Source organism: Dendrobates tinctorius, unplaced genomic scaffold (genome assembly GCF_039654945.1).
Source record: "Dendrobates tinctorius isolate UK_male_01 unplaced genomic scaffold, ASM3965494v1 ptg000063l, whole genome shotgun sequence".
Lineage (NCBI taxonomy): Eukaryota > Metazoa > Chordata > Amphibia > Anura > Dendrobatidae > Dendrobates > Dendrobates tinctorius.
Window position 1 is genome coordinate 5,955,738 of NW_027361731.1, and position 19,840 is coordinate 5,975,577.

The 19,840-nt window shown below is 48.4% G+C and overlaps 1 protein-coding gene across 3 annotated transcripts in view; it reads left to right on the forward strand.

The window, feature by feature from the left end:
• LOC141094260 (uncharacterized) overlaps positions 1-19,840 on the forward strand; it is a 77,524-nt gene that overhangs the window by 44,497 nt on the left and 13,187 nt on the right. For all 3 annotated transcript variants that reach the window (XM_073580083.1, XM_073580082.1, XM_073580084.1), the window contains 5 exons: positions 16,070-16,219; positions 16,349-16,528; positions 16,611-16,734; positions 16,818-16,912; positions 17,109-17,199. In XM_073580083.1, the coding sequence (XP_073436184.1) occupies positions 16,148-16,219; positions 16,349-16,528; positions 16,611-16,734; positions 16,818-16,912; positions 17,109-17,199 (562 nt within the window). In that variant the 5' untranslated portion in view covers positions 16,070-16,147. The remainder of the gene's footprint in view (positions 1-16,069; positions 16,220-16,348; positions 16,529-16,610; positions 16,735-16,817; positions 16,913-17,108; positions 17,200-19,840) is intronic.

Below are 19,840 nucleotides of genomic sequence, written 5' to 3' on the forward strand. Positions count from 1 at the left end.
CCTTTCGCATCGCCGCTTCTTCTCCTTGAGGTTAATGGCCCCAACCTCCATAGGTTCCATATATGGCATCACCTCGGACTTAACAGAGTATACTGAAACCTCTCGCTGGATTACTCCTCTCTTCCGCAATCTCCGATCCATATAATTAGCCTGAGTCATGGCCTCCTCCAAAGAACTGGGTGGAGGATGGAGAGCCAGAACTTCCTTAAGATGATCCGACAGACATCTTAGCGCAGAGTCATTCCAGGTCACATCGGTGGACCCCGTCTAAACTCTGAGCAATACCATTCGGCAATAAGTTTACCCTGGGAGAAACCCATGATTGTGTCCTCTGCCACCCTGACCCGGTTCGTCAAAAATCAGTCCTAAAGCCTCAAAGAACCTATCCACAGGCACACATTCTAGGGCAGTAGCAGGTAAAGAAAAAACCCACGTTTGAGGACCCTCCCTTAATAACAAAATGATTATCCCCACCCGTTGACTCACATCAACAGAGGATTGGGGTCTAAGGGAGAAAAGCAGCCTACAACTCTTCCTGAATGTATGGAACTTCTCCTTTTCCCTGGAGAAAGTATCTGGGAGCCTGACCGTAGGTTCAGGAGAGTGTAGCAAGACATCTATGGGTTCCAAGTGCTTACAGGCTGATTATGTAGTTGAACCCTGAAAAGACTTGACTGTCTCAGAAAGTTCCCTCTGGAGTTGATTATGGGAAGTGGCCAGGGCTCTATGTTCCACAGACAAGTCCTGCAACATTTGAGTCAGATTAGACATCAGATCCGCCAGAGTATGAAGTGGATCCATAAAGAGAGGAACAATGAAAAAAAACTGTCTATGGTCAGTTATAATGTCATGCTGCAGCTCTGCAAGTAAATGCAAACTCCACTAGATGGCAGCAAAGTGGAGGGAGGACTGCAATTCTACTCAGAGCAGACCAGCAGCACTGCAGTGAGGTTACCACCAGGTGGCAGCAGAATAGTCAAACAAGCCGGGTCGATACCAGAGAGAAGCGAAGTACCAAGGTTTATACCAAATAGAGTCTGAGGAGCGCCAAAAGGTAAGTACTGGTCAGAAGCAGATGTACAAGAAGCAAGAGACAGGATCAGGACTTAGCCAAAGCAGAGTCCAGTACAGGGAAATCCAAACACTATGGGAAACACTGAGTCGGGGCAGGAAGAGAGAAAGGAACAGATACGGGCAAAGTCAGCTAAACACAGCACAACAAATCAGGGTATCACCAGAGTCCGCTACTCATGCCGTAGGCAGAAAATATAACTGACACTGCCTGCAGGATGCAGCGCAGAGAAACAGCAGACCTGACACCTGAACGAGACAGAGAAAGTTGACCCCTGATATGACCAGACCGGGAGAGAGGAAGACAGGACTCAAAACCCAGTCTGGATCATGACACATTTATTACTCTCATAGTACTGAGCCCCTTTTTTGGCACCCACATACCATATAATGTTCCCACAGTACCACCATCCTCAATTTTATTTTTGTAATCAAGATAACGGAATGGAGAAAGTCAGCACTCGCCCCTTTTAGAAGATACTTCAGTCCTTCTACTGGTCCATGTTCTTAGACCAGTGGAACACGGACCAGTAGAAGCGCAAATTAAGTCCAAAACGTTTGTCCGTCATATCTTTTTTTTCTTTTGGGAATCACTGCACCTGCCGCCACGCTGCTAGCACTGTTGCACTTTTTGCCATTGTCCTGAATCAAATAAATTAAAAAGGACTGAAGTATCTTCCAAAAGGGGTGAGTGCTGATTTTCTTCATTCCATTGTCTAGATTATAAATAGTCACCCTGAAGATTTAATATAGTGGAGGTTGTAACATTGGTTCAGTGTGTCCAGATACTGGGTAAAAACTTTCTATTTGGTGCCTCAACACTTCACTATAATTATTTTAGCAATATTTCACACTTTTTTTGTGTTTTTCATGTGCGGACTGACGGTGGTCTGTGCCGGCCTGCCGGTGGTCTGTACCGACTGTCCGGGGGTCTGTACCGGCCTGCCGGGGGTCTGTGCCGACTGTCCGGGGGTCTGTGCCGACTGCCCGGTGGTCTGTGCCGGCCTGCCGGTGGTCTGTACCGACTGTCCGGGTGTCTGTGCAGGATCGTCCAATGGGACTACAAGTCACATCGGGCGATGCCTGCTACCATGACGGTGATTGACACATTAGCCAATGATGGGACAGTAGTAGTCCCATCATCCGGCTAATGTGTTGAATGTAAGGAAAAAAAAAAAATACATACTACATACATGCTACATACATGCTACATACTGTGATAAAACACTCCGGGATCGCCTTTGCTGGGGTCAAAGGTCACGTGCATTCAGCATGAAACTCAGGCGCAGAGCTGGGATTCGTGTATAACTGACCCTTGGTCAGGTTTATTAACGGTGAAAGCAATGCAAAAGGAAATAAAACATAAAACAAATCCTTGCCTGTCCGGCAATAACTAAACAATGGACAACCTAACTACCAACTGGCGGGCTTCTCCCGTCCAGCCAAACCACAGTTGCAGTGGGCACTGCTTCCACTCACGTGTGTCTCTCACACAGACAGGCTCTCTGTGTTCCCAGGCTGAGACACTCACACAACCACCTTGCATCCTTTTATATCCACCTCCCATTATTCATTAGCAAGCAGGTGCGATACTGACCAGACTAGGCCACATAGGAAAGGAATCTGGGCGAGATATACCTGCCCTCATCCACTATTCCCACATGATTCTCACATATACCCCCCTTCTGCTCAGACCACTCTGGTCGAGCAATGACACCCGCCAAACAGTGCACTCGGGACAGGGCATCTGCATTCCCCATCTGTACCCCTGGGCGGTGCTCCACCGTAAAAGTGTAGGCCTGCAGGGCAAGGAACCACCGGGTCACCCGGCTATTCCGTTCCTTGTTCAAGTGCATCCACTTGAGAGGGGCATGGTCAGTGATCAGCCTGAACTTTCGGCCCACCAGGTAATATTTGAGGGCCTCTAGAGCCCACTTAATGGCGAGGCACTCTTTTTCTACGACTGCATACCTTTGCTCGTGTTTATTCAGCTTCCTGCTGAGATAGAGGACTGGGTGTTCCACTCCGTCCCTCACTTGTGAGAGTACGGCCCCGATACCGGTATCAGAGGCATCCGTTTGTACCACAAACTCGCTGCGGAAGTCCGGAGTCACCAGTACGGGCTGAGAGCAAAGTGCCCGTTTTAGGCTATGGAAGGCTTCTTCAGCCGCTAAACTCCATTTAATCATGACGGAGTCTTTCCCTTTTGTAAGATCCGTCAGGGGGGTAGCGATGGCTGCAAAATTGGGTATGAACCGGTGATAATAGCCTGCGATCCCCAGGAAGGCTTGCACCTGCTTCTTGTTGACAGGTTGTGGCCAGTCCTGAACCGCATGAATCTTATCAACCTGGGGTTTAACAACACCCCTCCCAATTACATACTCCAAATACCGGGCTTCTTCTAGCCCGATGTGACATTTCTTGGGGTTCGCGGTTAGACCTGCCTCCCACAGGTCGTCAATCACAGCTTGTACTTTCTGGAGATGAGTCTCCCAGTCCAAGCTGTAAATGACAATGTCATCCAAATAGGCCGAAGCGTACCGCCTATGTGGCCTCAAGACTCGATCCATCAGTCTCTGGAAGGTCGCCGGTGCCCCGTGCAATCCAAACGGCATATACACATACTGAAATAAACCTTCCGGCGTAGCAAATGCCGTCTTTTCTCTGGCAGCCTCAGCCAGAGGGATCTGCCAATACCCCTTTGTTAGATCTAGGGTCGTAATATACCGGGCTTTTCCTAACCGATCTATTAACTCGTCGACCCGGGGCATAGGATAGTTATCAAATTTTGAGACCGCATTCAGTTTCCTGAAGTCATTGCAGAACCGGATGGTGCCGTCCGGTTTAGGAATTAGCACAATCGGGCTGGACCACACACTGTGCGATTCCTCAATGACTCCTAACTCTAACATTGCCTTCACTTCTCGGGAAACGGCTTCACGGCGCGCTTCCGGGATTCGGTAGGGCTTTACGTGAACTGTGACACCAGGTTCCGTTACGATGTCATGTTTCATTAGCATAGTCTGCCCGGGTTTTTCTGAGAAAAACTTTTGGTTGTGAAGTAGAAACTGCCTGACCTCAGTCTTTTGTCGCTCCGAGAGAGTCTCTGCAACCCGTACCTCCGGTACGGTATGCGAGCAGACAGGACGGGCCAGCTCCGCTGACAAGGCAGACCGATCCTTCCAGGGCTTTATCAGATTTACATGATAAATCTGTTCAGGTTTCCGTTTACCTGCCTGGTATACTTTGTAGTTTACTTCACCAACTCTTTCCTTGATCTCAAAGGGGCCCTGCCACTTTGCCAGGAACTTACTGTCCACCGTGGGGACCAGGATCAACACCCTATCTCCGGGTGCAAACGTACGGATCTTGGCGCCCCTATCATAGATTCTTTTTTGGGCTCCTTGAGCCTTTATCATGTGTTCTTTGACGATAGGCATAACAGCCGCAATACGGTCCTGCATTTGTGTGACGTGATCTATCACTGTTTTAAATGGAGTGACCTGACCCTCCCAGGTTTCTTTTGCAACGTCTAACAGTCCGCGAGGACGTCGGGCGTACAATAACTCGAAAGGCGAGAATCCCGTGGAAGACTGGGGTACTTCCCTGATGGCAAAAAGCAAATACGGAAGTAAATAGTCCCAGTTCTTCCCATCCTTGTCTATCACCTTTCTCAGCATCTGCTTCAGAGTTTTATTGAACCGTTCAACCAACCCGTCTGTTTGAGGGTGATACACGGATGTGCGTAACGGTTCGATTTGTAACAATTGGCTGAGCTCCTTCATTATCCTGGACATAAAGGGGGTCCCCTGGTCGGTGAGTATCTGTTTTGGTATACCGACCCGACTAAACACATGCACCAGCTCCTTGGCAATCGTCTTGGTGGCCGTGTTACGCAAAGGGATGGCCTCCGGGTAACGAGTGGCATAATCCAAGATGACCAGGATATGTTGGTGTCCACGTGCAGACCGTGGAAGGGGCCCAACTAAATCCATCACAATCCTCTCAAACGGGACTTCAATAATAGGTAGGGGTACCAAAGGGCTACAGAACCGGGGCTTAGGTGCAGAGGCTTGGCAGTCAGGACAAGACTCGCAATATACACGAATATCGTGATGCATGCCTGGCCAAACAAAACAGTGTAATATCCTTTCGGTGGTTTTCTGGACTCCCAGGTGACCTCCCATCACATGTCCGTGGGCCAGGTCCAGCACCTGCCGCCGGTAGGGTTTTGGCACGACTAATAGTTGCACCGTATCTTCCCCCTTTTTCTCTATCTGATAGCGTAAATCATTCTCCAGAACCATGTAAGGATATGCCAGCCTAGAGCCAGGTTCTACGGGTACCCCATTTATCACTTTCACATTTGTCCTAGCCTGAGAAAGGGTAGGATCCTTTATTTGTTCGCTTTGGAAGTCATCTTTCTGAACTTCTAAATCCGGCAAACGGGGAGGTGGATGGCTGTCAGCCTCCTCCTCTTCCTCGGTCTCCTCATTATCACCCGCCATGACTGAAAACGGGAACTGCAGGTCATTTCCCGCAGACTCTTCCCCCGAGTCTTCCGGGGAGACCTCTCCCAGGGAGCGTGTGGGTCCCGAACCCCTGGAAGAAGAATCATGTACACTATTACCCGAGGGCATCAACTGATTCTCCCACAATTGCCAGAAGTGGGGAAAATCCCGGCCCAGGATAACATCATGCAATAACGCCGGGACGAGTCCCACTTTATGTTGCACAGACCCATAGGAAGTAGTAATGCATATGACCGTGGTGAGGTACGAACAGGTGTCTCCATGCACACACGTTACAGAAAATTTGTCTGATGGTCCAGTCGGGGCTGACACCAGACTGGCCTTCACCAGAGTCACCACACTTCCCGAGTCTAACAATGCCACCACATTTTTGCCATCAACAGTTAAATCACACAAGTGTTTTTCCACATCCTTTTGACCGGCATTCACACTCACTACCCGTGCAACCATAGACATGCGGTTTTTAGTGTCTGTGACGTCGCACTGCATGGGTTCAGTAGTGACCGGACAGTTTGCAGCAATATGTCCCATCTCTTGGCAGCGGAAACACCTAACGGGCCCCTTGCTTAGACCATAGTTCGTTACTCTCGGCCTCGCAGTGCGGGCAGTCCCGTTTTCCTCCCCCACTGTCTTAGGGATTTTTCCATCTCCCCTACTCCCTGGAACAGTCTTACCGGTTCCACGTGGAGATGATGAAGAACGAGGTGGGGTAGCGTCATCTCGGAGTCCTTCCGCCACGGAGTAACGTTCAACCAGATCCACCAGTTAATCTGCCGTCGTAGGATTTCCATGGCTTACCCACTTCCTCAAGGCTGGCGGTAGAGCTCTCAGGTACTTGTCCATGACGACTCTCTGGATTATCTCTGGCGCTGTCAACACCTCGGGTTGTAGCCACTTCTTCGTCACGTGGATCAGGTCGAACTTCTGGGACCGCGGTGGTTTATCCGGCTGATAAGTCCATTGATGCACTCTCTGTGCACGGACAGCGGTCGTCACTCCCAGCCGGGCCAAGATCTCGGCTTTTAGTTTGTCAAAGTCCTGCGCGGCTTCAGGCTCTAAGTCATAATAAGCCTTTTGGGCCTCACCGGAAAGAAACGGGGCAATCAGGCCGGCCCATCGAGCCTTCGGCCACTTTTCTCTCACCGCCGTCCGTTCAAACGTGGTCAGGTATGCCTCGACGTCATCTTCGGTCGTCATTTTCTGCCAGTACCGACTCACGTGAATCACTCTCGACTCGGCTTCCAGGTTAAGCTCAGGTAAGCTTGCCAAGCGCTGCGCCACCTGCTGGAGAAGCGAACGATCGGTAACTGTCATGTCCACCAACTCCTTCAGCTGGGCCATCATCACCCGATTAGCTTCTTGCTGGACGGCGGTGGACTGTACCAGCGCTTTCACCACGTCCTCCATGCTCATGCTTGCAACGTGATGCCCGCATTCTCCACCACAATGTGATAAAACACTCTGGGATCGCCTTTGCTGGGGTCAAAGGTCACGTGCATTCAGCATGAAACTCAGGCGCAGAGCTGGGATTCGTGTATAACTGACCCTGGGTCAGGTTTATTAACGGTGAAAGCAATGCAAAAGGAAATAAAACATAAAACAAATCCTTGCATGTCCGGCACTAACTAAACAATGGACAACCTAACTACCAACTGACTGGCTTCTCCCGTCCAGCCAAACCACAGTTGCAGTGGGCACTGCTTCCACTCACGTGTGTCTCTCACACAGACAGGCTCTCTGTGTTCCCAGGCTGAGACACTCACACAACCACCTGGCATCCTTTTATATCCACCTCCCATTATTCATTAGTAACCAGGTGCGATACTGACCAGACTAGGCCACATAGGAAAGGAATCTGGGCGAGATATACCTGCCCTCATCCACTATTCCCACATGATTCTCACAATACATGCAACATATATACTACATGCATGCAACATTCATACTGCATATATACCACATGCATGCATGCAACATGCATACTACATGTATACCACATATATACTACATGCATGCAACATGCATACTACATATATACCACATTTGCCGGGGGGCTGTGCCGACTGCCTGGGGGGCTGTGCCGACTGCCCGGGGGGCTGTGCCGGCCTGCCTGGTGGCTGTGCTGGCCTGCCGGTGGTCTATACCGACTGTCCGGGGGTCTGTGCAGGATCGTCCGATGGGACTACCAGTCCCATCGGGCGATGCCTGCTACCATGACGGTGATTGACATATTAGCCAATGATGGGACAGTAGTAGTCCCATCATCCGGCCTATGTGTTGAATGTAAAAAAAAAAATACATGCTACATACATGCAACATATATACCACATGCATGCAACATGCATACTACATATATACCACATATATACTACATGCATGCATACTACATATATACCACATATACCGGGGGTCTGTGCCGACTGCCCGGTGGTCTGTACCGACTGTCCGGGGGTCTGAGCGGACTGCCGGGGGTCTGTACCGGCCTGCCGGGGGTCTATATCGACTGTCCGGGGGTCTGAGCAGGCTGCGGGGGTCTGTGCAGGATCGTCCGATGGGACTACAAGGCGATGCCTGCTACCATGACGGTGATTGACACATTAGCCAATGATGGGACAGTAGTAGTCCAATCATCCGGCCTATGTGTTGAATGTAAAAAAAAAAAAAAATACATACTACATACATACATGCATGCAACATGCATACTACATGCATGCAACATACATATATACTACATATATACTACATGCAACATACATACTACATGCATGCAACATACATACATACTCCATATATACCACATGTATGCAACATGCAAACTACATATATACCACATATATACTACATGCATACTACATACAGTGCCTACAAGTAGTATTCAACCCCCTGCAGATTTAGCAGGTTTGATAAGATGCAAATAAGTTAGAGCCTTCAAACTTCACACAAGAGCAGGATTTATTAACAGATGCATAAATCTTACAAACCAAAAAGTTATGATGCTCAGTTAAATTTTAATAAATTTTAAACATACAAGTGTGGGTCAATTATTATTCAACCCCTAGGTTTAATATTTTGTGGAATAACCCTTGTTTGCAATTACAGGTAATAATCGTCTTTTATAAGACCTGATCAGGCCGGCACAGGTCTCTGGAGTTATCTTGGCCCACTCCTCCATGCAGATGTTCTCCAAGTTATCTAGGTTCTTTGGGTGTCTCATGTGGACTTTAATCTTGAGCTCCTTCCACAAGTTTTCAATTGGGTTAAGGTCAGGAGACTGACTAGGCCACTCCAACACCTTGATTTTTTGCCTCTTGAACCAGGCCTTGGTTTTCTTGGCTGGGTGCTTTGGGTCGTTGTCTTGCTGAAAGATGAAATGACGACCCATCTTAAGATCCTTGATGGAGGAGCGGAGGTTCTTGGCCAAAATCTCCAGGTAGGCCGTGCTATCCATCTTCCCATGGATGCGGACCAGATGGCCAGGCCCCTTGGCTGAGAAACATCCCCACAGCATGATGCTGCCACCACCATGCTTGACTGTAGGGATGGTATTCTTGGGGTCGTATGCAGTGCCATCCAGTCTCCAAACGTCATGTGTGTGGTTGGCACCAAAGATCTCGATCTTGGTCTCATCAGACCAGAGAACCTTGAACCAGTCTGTCTCAGAGTCCTCCAAGTGATCATGAGCAAACTGTAGACGAGCCTTGACATGACGCTTTGAAAGTAAAGGTACCTTACGGGCTCGTCTGGAACGGAGACCATTGCGGTGGAGTATGTTACTTAGTAGTATTGACTGAAAACAATGTCCCCACTGCCATGAGATCTTCCCGGAGCTCCTTCCTTGTTGTCCTTGGGTTAGCCTTGACTCTTCGGACAAGCCTGGCCTCGGCACGGGAGGAAACTTTCAAAGGCTGTCCAGGCCGTGGAAGGCTAACAGTAGTTCCATAAGCCTTCCACTTCCGGATGATGCTCCCAACAGTGGAGACAGGTAGGCCCAACTCCTTGGAAAGGGTTTTGTACCCCTTGCCAGCCTTGTGACCCTCCACGATCTTGTCTCTGATGGCCTTGGAATGCTGCTTTGTCTTTCCCATGTTGACCATGTATGAGTGCTGTTCACAAGTTTGGGGAGGGTCTTAAATAGTCAGAAAAGGCTGGAAAAAGAGATAATTAATCCAAACATGTGAAGCTCATTGTTCTTTGTGCCTGAAATACTTCTTAATACTTTAGGGGAACCAAACAGAATTCTGGTGGTTTGAGGGGTTGAATAATAAATGACCCTCTGAATAAACTTTTCACAATTTAAAAAAAAATTAAACAAAGAAATAACATTCTTTTTTGCTGCAGTGCATTTCACACTTCCAGGCTGATCTACAGTCCAAATGTCACAATGCCAAGTTAATTCCGAATGTGTAAACCTGCTAAATCTGCAGGGGGTTGAATACTACTTGTAGGCACTGTATATACCACATGCATGCAACATACATATATACAACATATATACTACATGCAACATGCATACTACATATATACCACATATATACTACTTGCATGCAACATACATATATACTACATGCAACATGCATACTACATATATACTACATGCATGCAACATACATACTACATATATACCACATGCATGCAACATGCATACTATATATATACCACATATATACAACATACATATATACTACATATACTACATGCATGCAACATATATACTACATGCAACATACATAGTACATATATACCACATGCATGCAACATGCATACTACATATATACTACATGCATGCCACATACATATATACTACATGCATGCAACATACATACATACTACATATATACCACATGCATGCAACATGCATACTACATATATACTACATGCATGCAACATACATATATACTAAATACAATACATACATATAGACATACAGTACATATAACATAGAGTACATACTCACCATCACTTGTCACTTTGATCCCCGAAGCCATTGTCATCTATGGAATAAATATTAAAATAACAAAGCACCAATATACTCACTCCTGATCCGCAGAAGTCCACGGGTGTCCCAAAACGATCTTGCATGGAGAACAGCAGCTTCAGCTGATGCTACAGTTCTCTACGGGCCCCAGGAAACCAGTGTCGGGAGGTAGGTATCCTTCCGCCCTGTATTCCTCCGCCAGTGTAAAAAAAAAAAAGTCCCTAGTCTCACTTTATGGCAAAAGCTGCATGGGAAATTTCTCACACAGCAATGCCATAAAATGAGACTAGGGACTTTTTTTTTTCTTTACAGTGGCGGAGGAATACAGGGCGGAAGGATACCTACCTCCCAACACTGGTTTCCTGGAGCCCGTAGAGAACGGTAGTATCAGCTGAAGTTGCTGTTCACCACGCAAGATCGTTGTGGGACACCAGTGGACTTTTGCGGATCAGGGGTGAGTATATTGGTGCTTTGTTATTTTAATATATATTCCATAGATGACAATGGCTTCGGGGATCAAAGTGACAAGTGATGGTGAGTATGTACTCTGTTATATGTACTGTATGTCTATATGTATGTATTGTATGAATGTATTGTATGTAGTATATATGTATGTTGCATGCATGTAGTATATATGTAGTATGCATGTTGCATGCATGTGGTATATATGTAGTATGTATGTTGCATGCATGTAGTATGCATGTTGCATGTAGTATATATGTATGTTGCATGCATGTAGTATATATGTGGTATATATGTAGTATGCATGTTGCATGCATGTAGTATATATGTAGTATATATGTATGTTGCATGAATGTAGTATATATGTAGTGTGCATGTTGCATGTAGTATATATTTATGCTGCATGCATGTAGTATATATGTGGTATATATGTAGTATGCATGTTGCATGTAGTATATATGTATGTTGCATGCATGTGGTATATATGTAGTATGTATGCTGCATGCATGTAGTATATATGTTGTATGTATGTTGCATGCATGTGGTATATATGTAGTATGCATGTTGCATGAATGTAGTATATATGTATGTTGCATGAATGTGGTATATATGTGGTATATATGTAGTTTGCATGTTGCATGCATGTGGTATATATGTAGTGTGTATGTTGCATGCATGTAGTATGCATGTTGCATGTAGTATATATGTATGTTGCATGCAGTAGTATATATGTGGTATGCATGTTGTATGCATGTGGTATATATGTAGTATGTATGTTGCATGCATGTGGTATATATGTAGTATGTATGTTGCATGCATGTAGCATGTATGTAGCATGTATGTATGTAGTATGTATGTGGTATATATGTAGTATGCATGCTGCATGCATGTATGTATGTATTTTTTTTTTTTTTACATTCAACACATAGGCCGGATGATGGGACAACTACTGTCCCATCATTGGCTAATGTGTCAATCACCGTCATGGTAACAGGCATCGCCCGATGGGACTTGTAGTCCCATCGGACAATCCTGCACAGACCCCCGCAGCCTGCTCAGACCCCCGGACAGTCGGTATAGACCACCGACAGGCCAGCACAGCCCTCAGGCACGCCAGTACAGACCCCCGGGCGGTCGGTACAGCCCCCCGGGCGGTCGGCACAGACCCCCCGGCAGGCCGGTACAGCCCCCCGGGCGGTCGCACAGACCCCCCGGCAGGCCGGTACAGCCCCCCGGGCGGTCGCACAGACCCCCCGGCAGGCCGGTACAGCCCCCCGGGCGGTCGCACAGCCCCCCGGGCAGTCGGCACAGCCCCCCGGGCAGTCGGCACAGCCCCCCGGCAGGCCGGCACAGCCCCCCGGCAGGCCGGTACAGACCCCCGGCAGTCCGCTCAGACCCCCGGACAGTCGGTACAGACCACCGGCAGGCCGGCATAGCGCCCCGGCAGTCCGCTCAGACCCCCGGACAGTCGGTACAGCCCCCCGGGCAGTCGGCACAGACCCCCGGACAGTCGGCACAGCCCCCCGGGCAGTCGGCACAGCCCCCCGGGCAGTCGGCACAGACCCCCGGGCAGCCGGCACAGCCCCCCGGCAGGCCGGTACAGCCCCCCGGCAGTCCGCTCAGACCCCCAGACAGTCGGTACAGCCCCCCGGCAGGCCGGCACAGCCCCCCAGCAGTCCGCTCAGACCCCTGGACAGTCGGTGCAGGCCGGTACAGACCCCCGGACAGTCGGTACAGACCACCGGCAGGCCGGCACAGCCCCCGGCAGGCCGGTACAGACCCCCCGGGCAGTCGGCACAGCCCCCCGGTATATGTGGTATATATGTAGTATGCATGTAGTATGCATGTTGCATGCATGTGGTATATATGCAGTATGTATGTATGTTGCATGCATGTAGTATATATGTTGCATGTATGTAGTATGTATGTAGCATGTAGTATGTATGTAGTATGTATTTTTTTTCTTACATTCAACACATAGGCCGGATGATGGGACTACTACTGTCCCATCATTGGCTAATGTGTCAATCACCGTCATGGTAGCAGGCATCGCCCGATGGGACTGGTAGTCCCATCGGACGATCCTGCACAGCCCCCCGGACAGTCGGCACAGCCCCCCGGGCAGTCGGCACAGCCCCCCGGGCAGTCGGCACAGTCCCCCGGCAGGCCGGTACAGACCCCCGGCTGTCCGCTCAGACCCCCGGACAGTCGTTACAGACCACCGGCAGGCCGGCACAGCCCCCCGGCAGGCCGGTACAGACCCCTGCAGCCTGCACAGACCCCCGGACAGTCGGTACAGACCACCGGCAGGCCGGCACAGCCCCCCCGGGCAGGCCGGTACAGCCCCCCGGCAGGCCGGTACAGACCCCCGGACAGTCCGCTCAGACCCCCGGACAGTCGGCACAGACCACCGGCAGGTCGGCACAGCCCCCCGGCAGGCCGGTACAGACCCCCGGGCAGTCGGCACAGCCCCCCGGTATATGTGGTATATATGTAGTATGCATGTTGCATGCATGTAGTATATATGTAGTATGCATGTTGCATGCATGTGGTATATATGCAGTATGTATGTATGTTGCATGTATGTAGTATGTATGTAGCATGTAGTATGTATGTAGTATGTATTTTTTTCTTCTTACATTCAACACAAAGGCCGGATGATGGGACTACTACTGTCCCATCATTGGCTAATGTGTCAATCACCGTCATGGTAGCAGGCATCGCCCGATGGGACTTGTTGTCCTATCGGACGATGCCTGCACAGACCCCCGCAGCCTGCACAGCTCCCCGGACAGTCAGCACAGCCCCCCGGGCAGTCGGCACAGACCCCCGGTATATGTGGTATATATGTAGTATGCATGTTGCATGCATGTAGTATATATGTAGTATGCATGTTGCATGCATGTGGTATATATGCAGTATGTATGTATGTTGCATGCAAGTAGTATATATGTTGCATGTATGTAGTATGTATGTAGCATGTATGTAGTATGTATTTTTTTTTTTTTTTTCTTACATTCAACACAGGCCGGATGATGGGACTACTACTGTCCCATCATTGGCTAATGTGTCAATCACCGTCATGGTAGCAGGCATCGCCCGATGGGACTTGTAGTCTCATCGGACGATGCCTGCACAGACCCCTGGACAGTCAGCACAGCCCCCCGGCAGGCCGGTACAGACCCCTGCAGCCTGCACAGACCCCCGGACAGTCGGTACAGACCACCGGCAGGCCGGCACAGCCCCCCAGGCAGTCGGCACAGCCCCCCGGGCAGCCCGGCACAGCCCCCCGGCAGGCCGGTACAGACCCCCGGCAGTCCGCTCAGACCCCCGGACAGTCGGCACAGACCACCGGCAGGCCGGCACAGACCACCGGCAGGCCGGCACAGCCCCCCGGCAGGCCGGTACAGACCCCCGGGCAGTCGGCACAGCCCCCCGGTATATGTGGTATATATGTAGTATGCATGTTGCATGCATGTAGTATATATGTAGTATGCATGTTGCATGCATGTGGTATATATGCAGTATGTATGTATGGTGCATGCATGTAGTATATATGTTGCATGTATGTAGTATGTATGTAGCATGTAGTATGTATTTTTTTTTTTCTTACATTCAACACATAGGCCGGATGATGGGACTACTACTGTCCCATCATTGGCTAATGTGTCAATCACCGTCATGGTAGCAGGCATCGCCCGATGGGACTTGTTGTCCTATCGGACGATGCCTGCACAGACCCCCGCAGCCTGCACAGCCCCCCGGACAGTCGGCACAGCCCCCCGGTATATGTGGTATATATGTAGTATGCATGTTGCATGCATGTAGTATGCATGTTGCATGCATGTGATATATATGCAGTATGTATGTATGTTGCATGCATGTAGTATACATGTTGCATGTATGTAATATGTATGTAGCATGTAGTATATATGTTGCATGTATGTAGCATGTAGTATGTATGTAGTATGTAATTTTTTTTATTTTATTTTTTTTTTTACATTCAACACAGGCCGGATGATGGGACTACTACTGTCCCATCATTGGCTAATGTGTCAATCACCGTCATGGTAGCAGGCATCGCCCGATGGGACTTGTAGTCCCATCGGACGATCCTGCACAGCCCCCCGGACAGTCGGCACAGCCCCCCGGACAGTCGGCACAGCCCCCCGGACAGGCCGGCACAGCCCCCCGGAAGGCCAGTACAGACCCCCGGAAGGCAGGTACAGACCCCCGGGCAGTCGGCACAGACCACCGGGAGGCCGGTACGGAACCCCGGGCAGTCGGCATAGACCCCCCCCCCCGGGAGGCCTGAACTGACGGCGCATCATGATGCGCACAGACAGCGCATCATGATGACGTCATTTCGGCAGCCAATCAGAGCCACAGCAGTGGCTCTTTGCATTCCGATATTGAAAAAATATCGGTACTCTGTATCGGAATTCCGATACAGCGAATATCGGCCGATACCCGATATTTGCAGTATCGGAATGCTCAACACTAATTAGCAGCAAATAACTCATGTCTTGATGTTCTTACAAAAGAGCTTCAAACTTCTGTGTGTGAATTCGACATAAGATCTAACGTGATTGAAGATTGCAGTCCATGGAAGACGGGAAACCTTCATATAGACGGCCGGTGGGGATGGAGTCAGTGACGGACTCTGGCCAAATCTGTTTCTAGAGCCGCAGTAGAAGATGAAGATGTCGTCCTCATCATGAAGTAGTTATTTCTCCTGTCACGTGTAATGAATGTCTCCTGCAGTATTGCTAATGCCGATTCCAGTGTCGGTAAATGAGACGAGAATTAGCGTTATGGAAGATGAGTCTATGAGGAACGTATTCAGCTGCCGACTCCGAGGAAGAAACTGCTTGTTGTCTGTGGCCTAAATATATAGGTTTTATTTGTAGATGTAAAGAAGAAAACTAAATACTGTAAAATAATTTCCTCTTATGTTCCCATTATTATCCCCTGTAATTGTACTACACAGGATTTTTATGATGTTACATCGGCTCATCTTCTCATTCAGGTCTCTACAATATCGGATCCTCTCAGTGAAGATCGTCTACAAAAGAGAATTTTCCTGATTTACCCATCAAAGATAGATATGGACAGAGAGAAGATGGCGGAGAGGATATTACACCTCACCCTAGAGATCCTCTTCCGGCTTACTGGAGAGGTGAGAGATCCTGATGACGTCACATTACATCATTCTTATATATTGGAATAACAGATGGACAGAACTGGAGAGGTGAGGACTCTGGGAATGTCTGTAGTGAGATTTATTAATGTGTCTCTCCATAACCAGGATTACACAGTAGTGAAGAAGACCTCTAGTGATCACTATCAGGACCCTGTGTCTGAGGGATGCGGAAGACCCCTGAGCCCAATCACAGGGCCTCCACCTCACCTCCTGATACATGAGGACATCAATGACCAGAAGATCCTAGAACTCACCTACAAGATGATTGAGCTTCTGACTGGAGAGGTGACACTGCTGGGAATGCTGGGACATTATACAGTAATGCTATGAAGGGATCGGGGCATGACAGTATCATTGTATGTGTCAGGTTCCTATAAGGTGTCAAGATGTCTCCGTCTATTTCTCCATGGAGGAGTGGGAGTATTTAGAAGGACACAGAGATCTGTACAAGAACGTCATAATGGAGGTTCCCCAGCCCCTCACATCACCAGGTAATAGACTGGACTAAATACACTCGGTCTATAATTATCTGTATGTAAAGAATGAATTCAGTCCCTGTATGTGTTTCCTCCAGATCTATCCAGTAAGATGACAACACCAGAGAGATGTCCCTGCCCTCTTCCAGAGGACTGTAAACAAGAAGATCCTAATGTTCCTCAGGATCATCAGGTAGATGGAGAGAAGGTGTCATGAGATCTCCACTATGATGTGTAGACGGCTGTGAAGGTCTTGTGCTCAGTCTTGTTTTATCCACCAGTATTATGTTTTATACTTGTGTAATGAGAGCGGTGGAGATGGCAGGATTAGAGCTTCTCATAGATGTGACTTCTCCATCTGTACGTGACTTTTATAATATTTGTTTCAGGGTGAAGATCTGACCCATATTAATGCTACAGAGACATATGTGAGGGGTGGTGAGCGGTGTAAAGAGGAGATTCCTACATATGACTACCCAGGTGAGTGATAACCACTAAATGCAGAGAAGTCACAGATTCTTCTCAGTCACCGGCTGTGGCTGCTTTATCGTTGGTGTAGTCCGGCCGTATTACCATGATCACCATTTTGCCTTTAGACCACAACATTGTCCCTCACCCAAAACTGTTCAAATTACTTTGGGCATTGAAAGCCCTTTTCTATAGAACTTATCACCTGGAGGATCCATCTACCCCCTGGGATTAGAAGCCGCTGATCGTTACCTACCCAGGTCTGTAAACTACAAAGCCAAATGACAGCGTACATAGAATGTTCTGATAATTTAGAAAATCACTTGAAGAAAAGTATTATGATGGGTCTGTATCAGAAATTGGAGGGTAATGATGCTGTTGGCTTCCTAGAACCCTGGTATCTTATTGGATGAATCTACCTTCTCTCCCTTCTGTGCTGCTGAATGTGCTCATATGGTCCCTACAAGACCAGGTCCAGTATTTCTGGCCAAAAGTTGCTTTTATGAGTGACAACATTAAATGTGCAGTGAGTGTCAAGTGTGAATTTCTGTACAATAGCAACAGTTTCCTTTTATCCTGACTTTCAGAGCTGGACTGGGATAAAAAGCAGCCCTGCCACTCAAACCCCACTCCCCCCACACCCGATCAGTGGATTTTGTTATACTTTGTCGTGCCCTTCAACACATCTTAAAGGAGTTATTTGAAGTGCCATGTGTGAATGCCACCTCAGTGTGCATGATTGACCTCCTCTTTAGATTGCCGGTTCTCGGGATCATGGAGGTCCCAGTAGTCATACCCCAGCAACTACATAGGTCTCGGGATAGGGGATTACTTTGCATAATCCATTTAAATGGGTTTTCCAATATGTACACTGTATTTTTCGGACTATTAGACGGACCTAGGTTTTAGAGGAGGAAATTAGGGGGAAAAAAAGACAAGCAAAAATGTGGTAAATTCTGTACTTAATATCCTGGTAAATATGGTCCCCTTATCTCCATCCTGAAACACATGGCCCCTCATCCCTATCCTGGTATGCATGGCCCTCATCCCCGTCATGGTATGCATGGCCTCCTCATCCCTATACTGGTAGAAATCGTCCACCTCAACCTTATCCTGGCAGGAATGATCGCCCTTATCCCTATAAAGGTATGCATGGCCCCATCCCTGTCCTGCTCTGCAGGTCTCCATCCTTTACCTGTTATGATTGGTCCCCATCCCTGTTATGAATGAGTCACCGTAGGAGGCAAAAACAGAAATACTAGCCAAGTCCAGAAAACCAGAGAAGTTGGCAGCTATTGGATTGCAGACCCCTGAACCTATCAACAACAACAAGCAGTAGCCGTGGGGGGTTCCTATGGTGCCCTAGTCCCCTCGATCACAGCCGGAGAACTAAATAGCCTAAAGACAGAAAGGGAAATCTCAACTGCCCCAGAGCAGACCCCAAAGCAATAGGCAGCCCCCAACATATGACGGTGAAGCAAGATGAAAAAACACACACAGATAGAAAGATAGGCTGAGCAAATGATGGGGCCCAAGCTAACTAAATAGGACAGGATAGAAAAGCTTCTGTCTGCAATCCACCAAAAACCCTATCAAAACAAGGGCCAACAGACTGATAGGGAAAAAAGCCCTAAAGACGCTAGGCTTCAAAAAGACTATATCAGTACTCAGGTATTTTCTGAAGACAGAGCAAAAAGGAATTCAGCTCACCCCAGCAGGGAATGGCAGAAATCCAGAAAAACAAGGCAAAACAAATCCAAAACACAAATGCAAAAAGCAAAGCAGAAAACAGCTTTTGAGGAGCAGGAATCAGACTGGTCTCCTAGAATCCCTCAGAGAAATCACCCGCAAGGCAGAAGGCCGTCGCCTGCCTTATATCCAGTCAGCAATTCCAGTCACCCAGTCATCATCATTCTGCTCAGGTGCTTGGTAATCAGCCTCACTACCTTCCTTCACCAGAAGAGGGAGTTCATCAACCTCAATGGTGAAGGGGAAAGTGAACTCACAACACATCCCAGTCCTTGTATGCATGACCCCATCCTTATCCTGATATGATTGATCCCATCCTTTCCTTATCCTGGTATGCATGGCCCCATCAGAAAAGATTAAAAACAAACAAACATTACACTTACCTGCCCAACGCTCCCTTGCAGCATCTTGTTCCGACGCCAGCAGCTGCTTTATACTTGTGAGCAGCGCTTGGCAGGGACGTTATTCGCTGCTTTCAAGCCTAAGGGCAGATGCCAGAATACTCAGTGCTCCCTGTATGCCAGGACTGTTCATCGCAGACAGCAGTGAGTATTCATTGCTCTTCAGTAGCACTCACAGTCTCAGCTGGAGCCTTCCTGCTGCTTCGGCTGACACTGCACGCTACTGAAGAGCAATGAATACTCACTGCTCTCTGCACAAACAGTCCCTGTGTGCAGAGCACTGAGTATTCCAGCAGTTGCCTTTCAGCTTGGAAGCAGTGCATGACATCCCTTCCATGAGCTGCTTACAAGCATTAAGCAGCTGCTGGCAATGGAGTAGGACGCTGTGAGGGAGCGCCAGGAAGGTAAGTGTAATGGTTTGTTTTTTTTAATCTTTTCTGATGGTGCCATGCATATCAGGATAAGGATGGGGCAATGCATACCAGGATCAGGGTGGGGGCCAA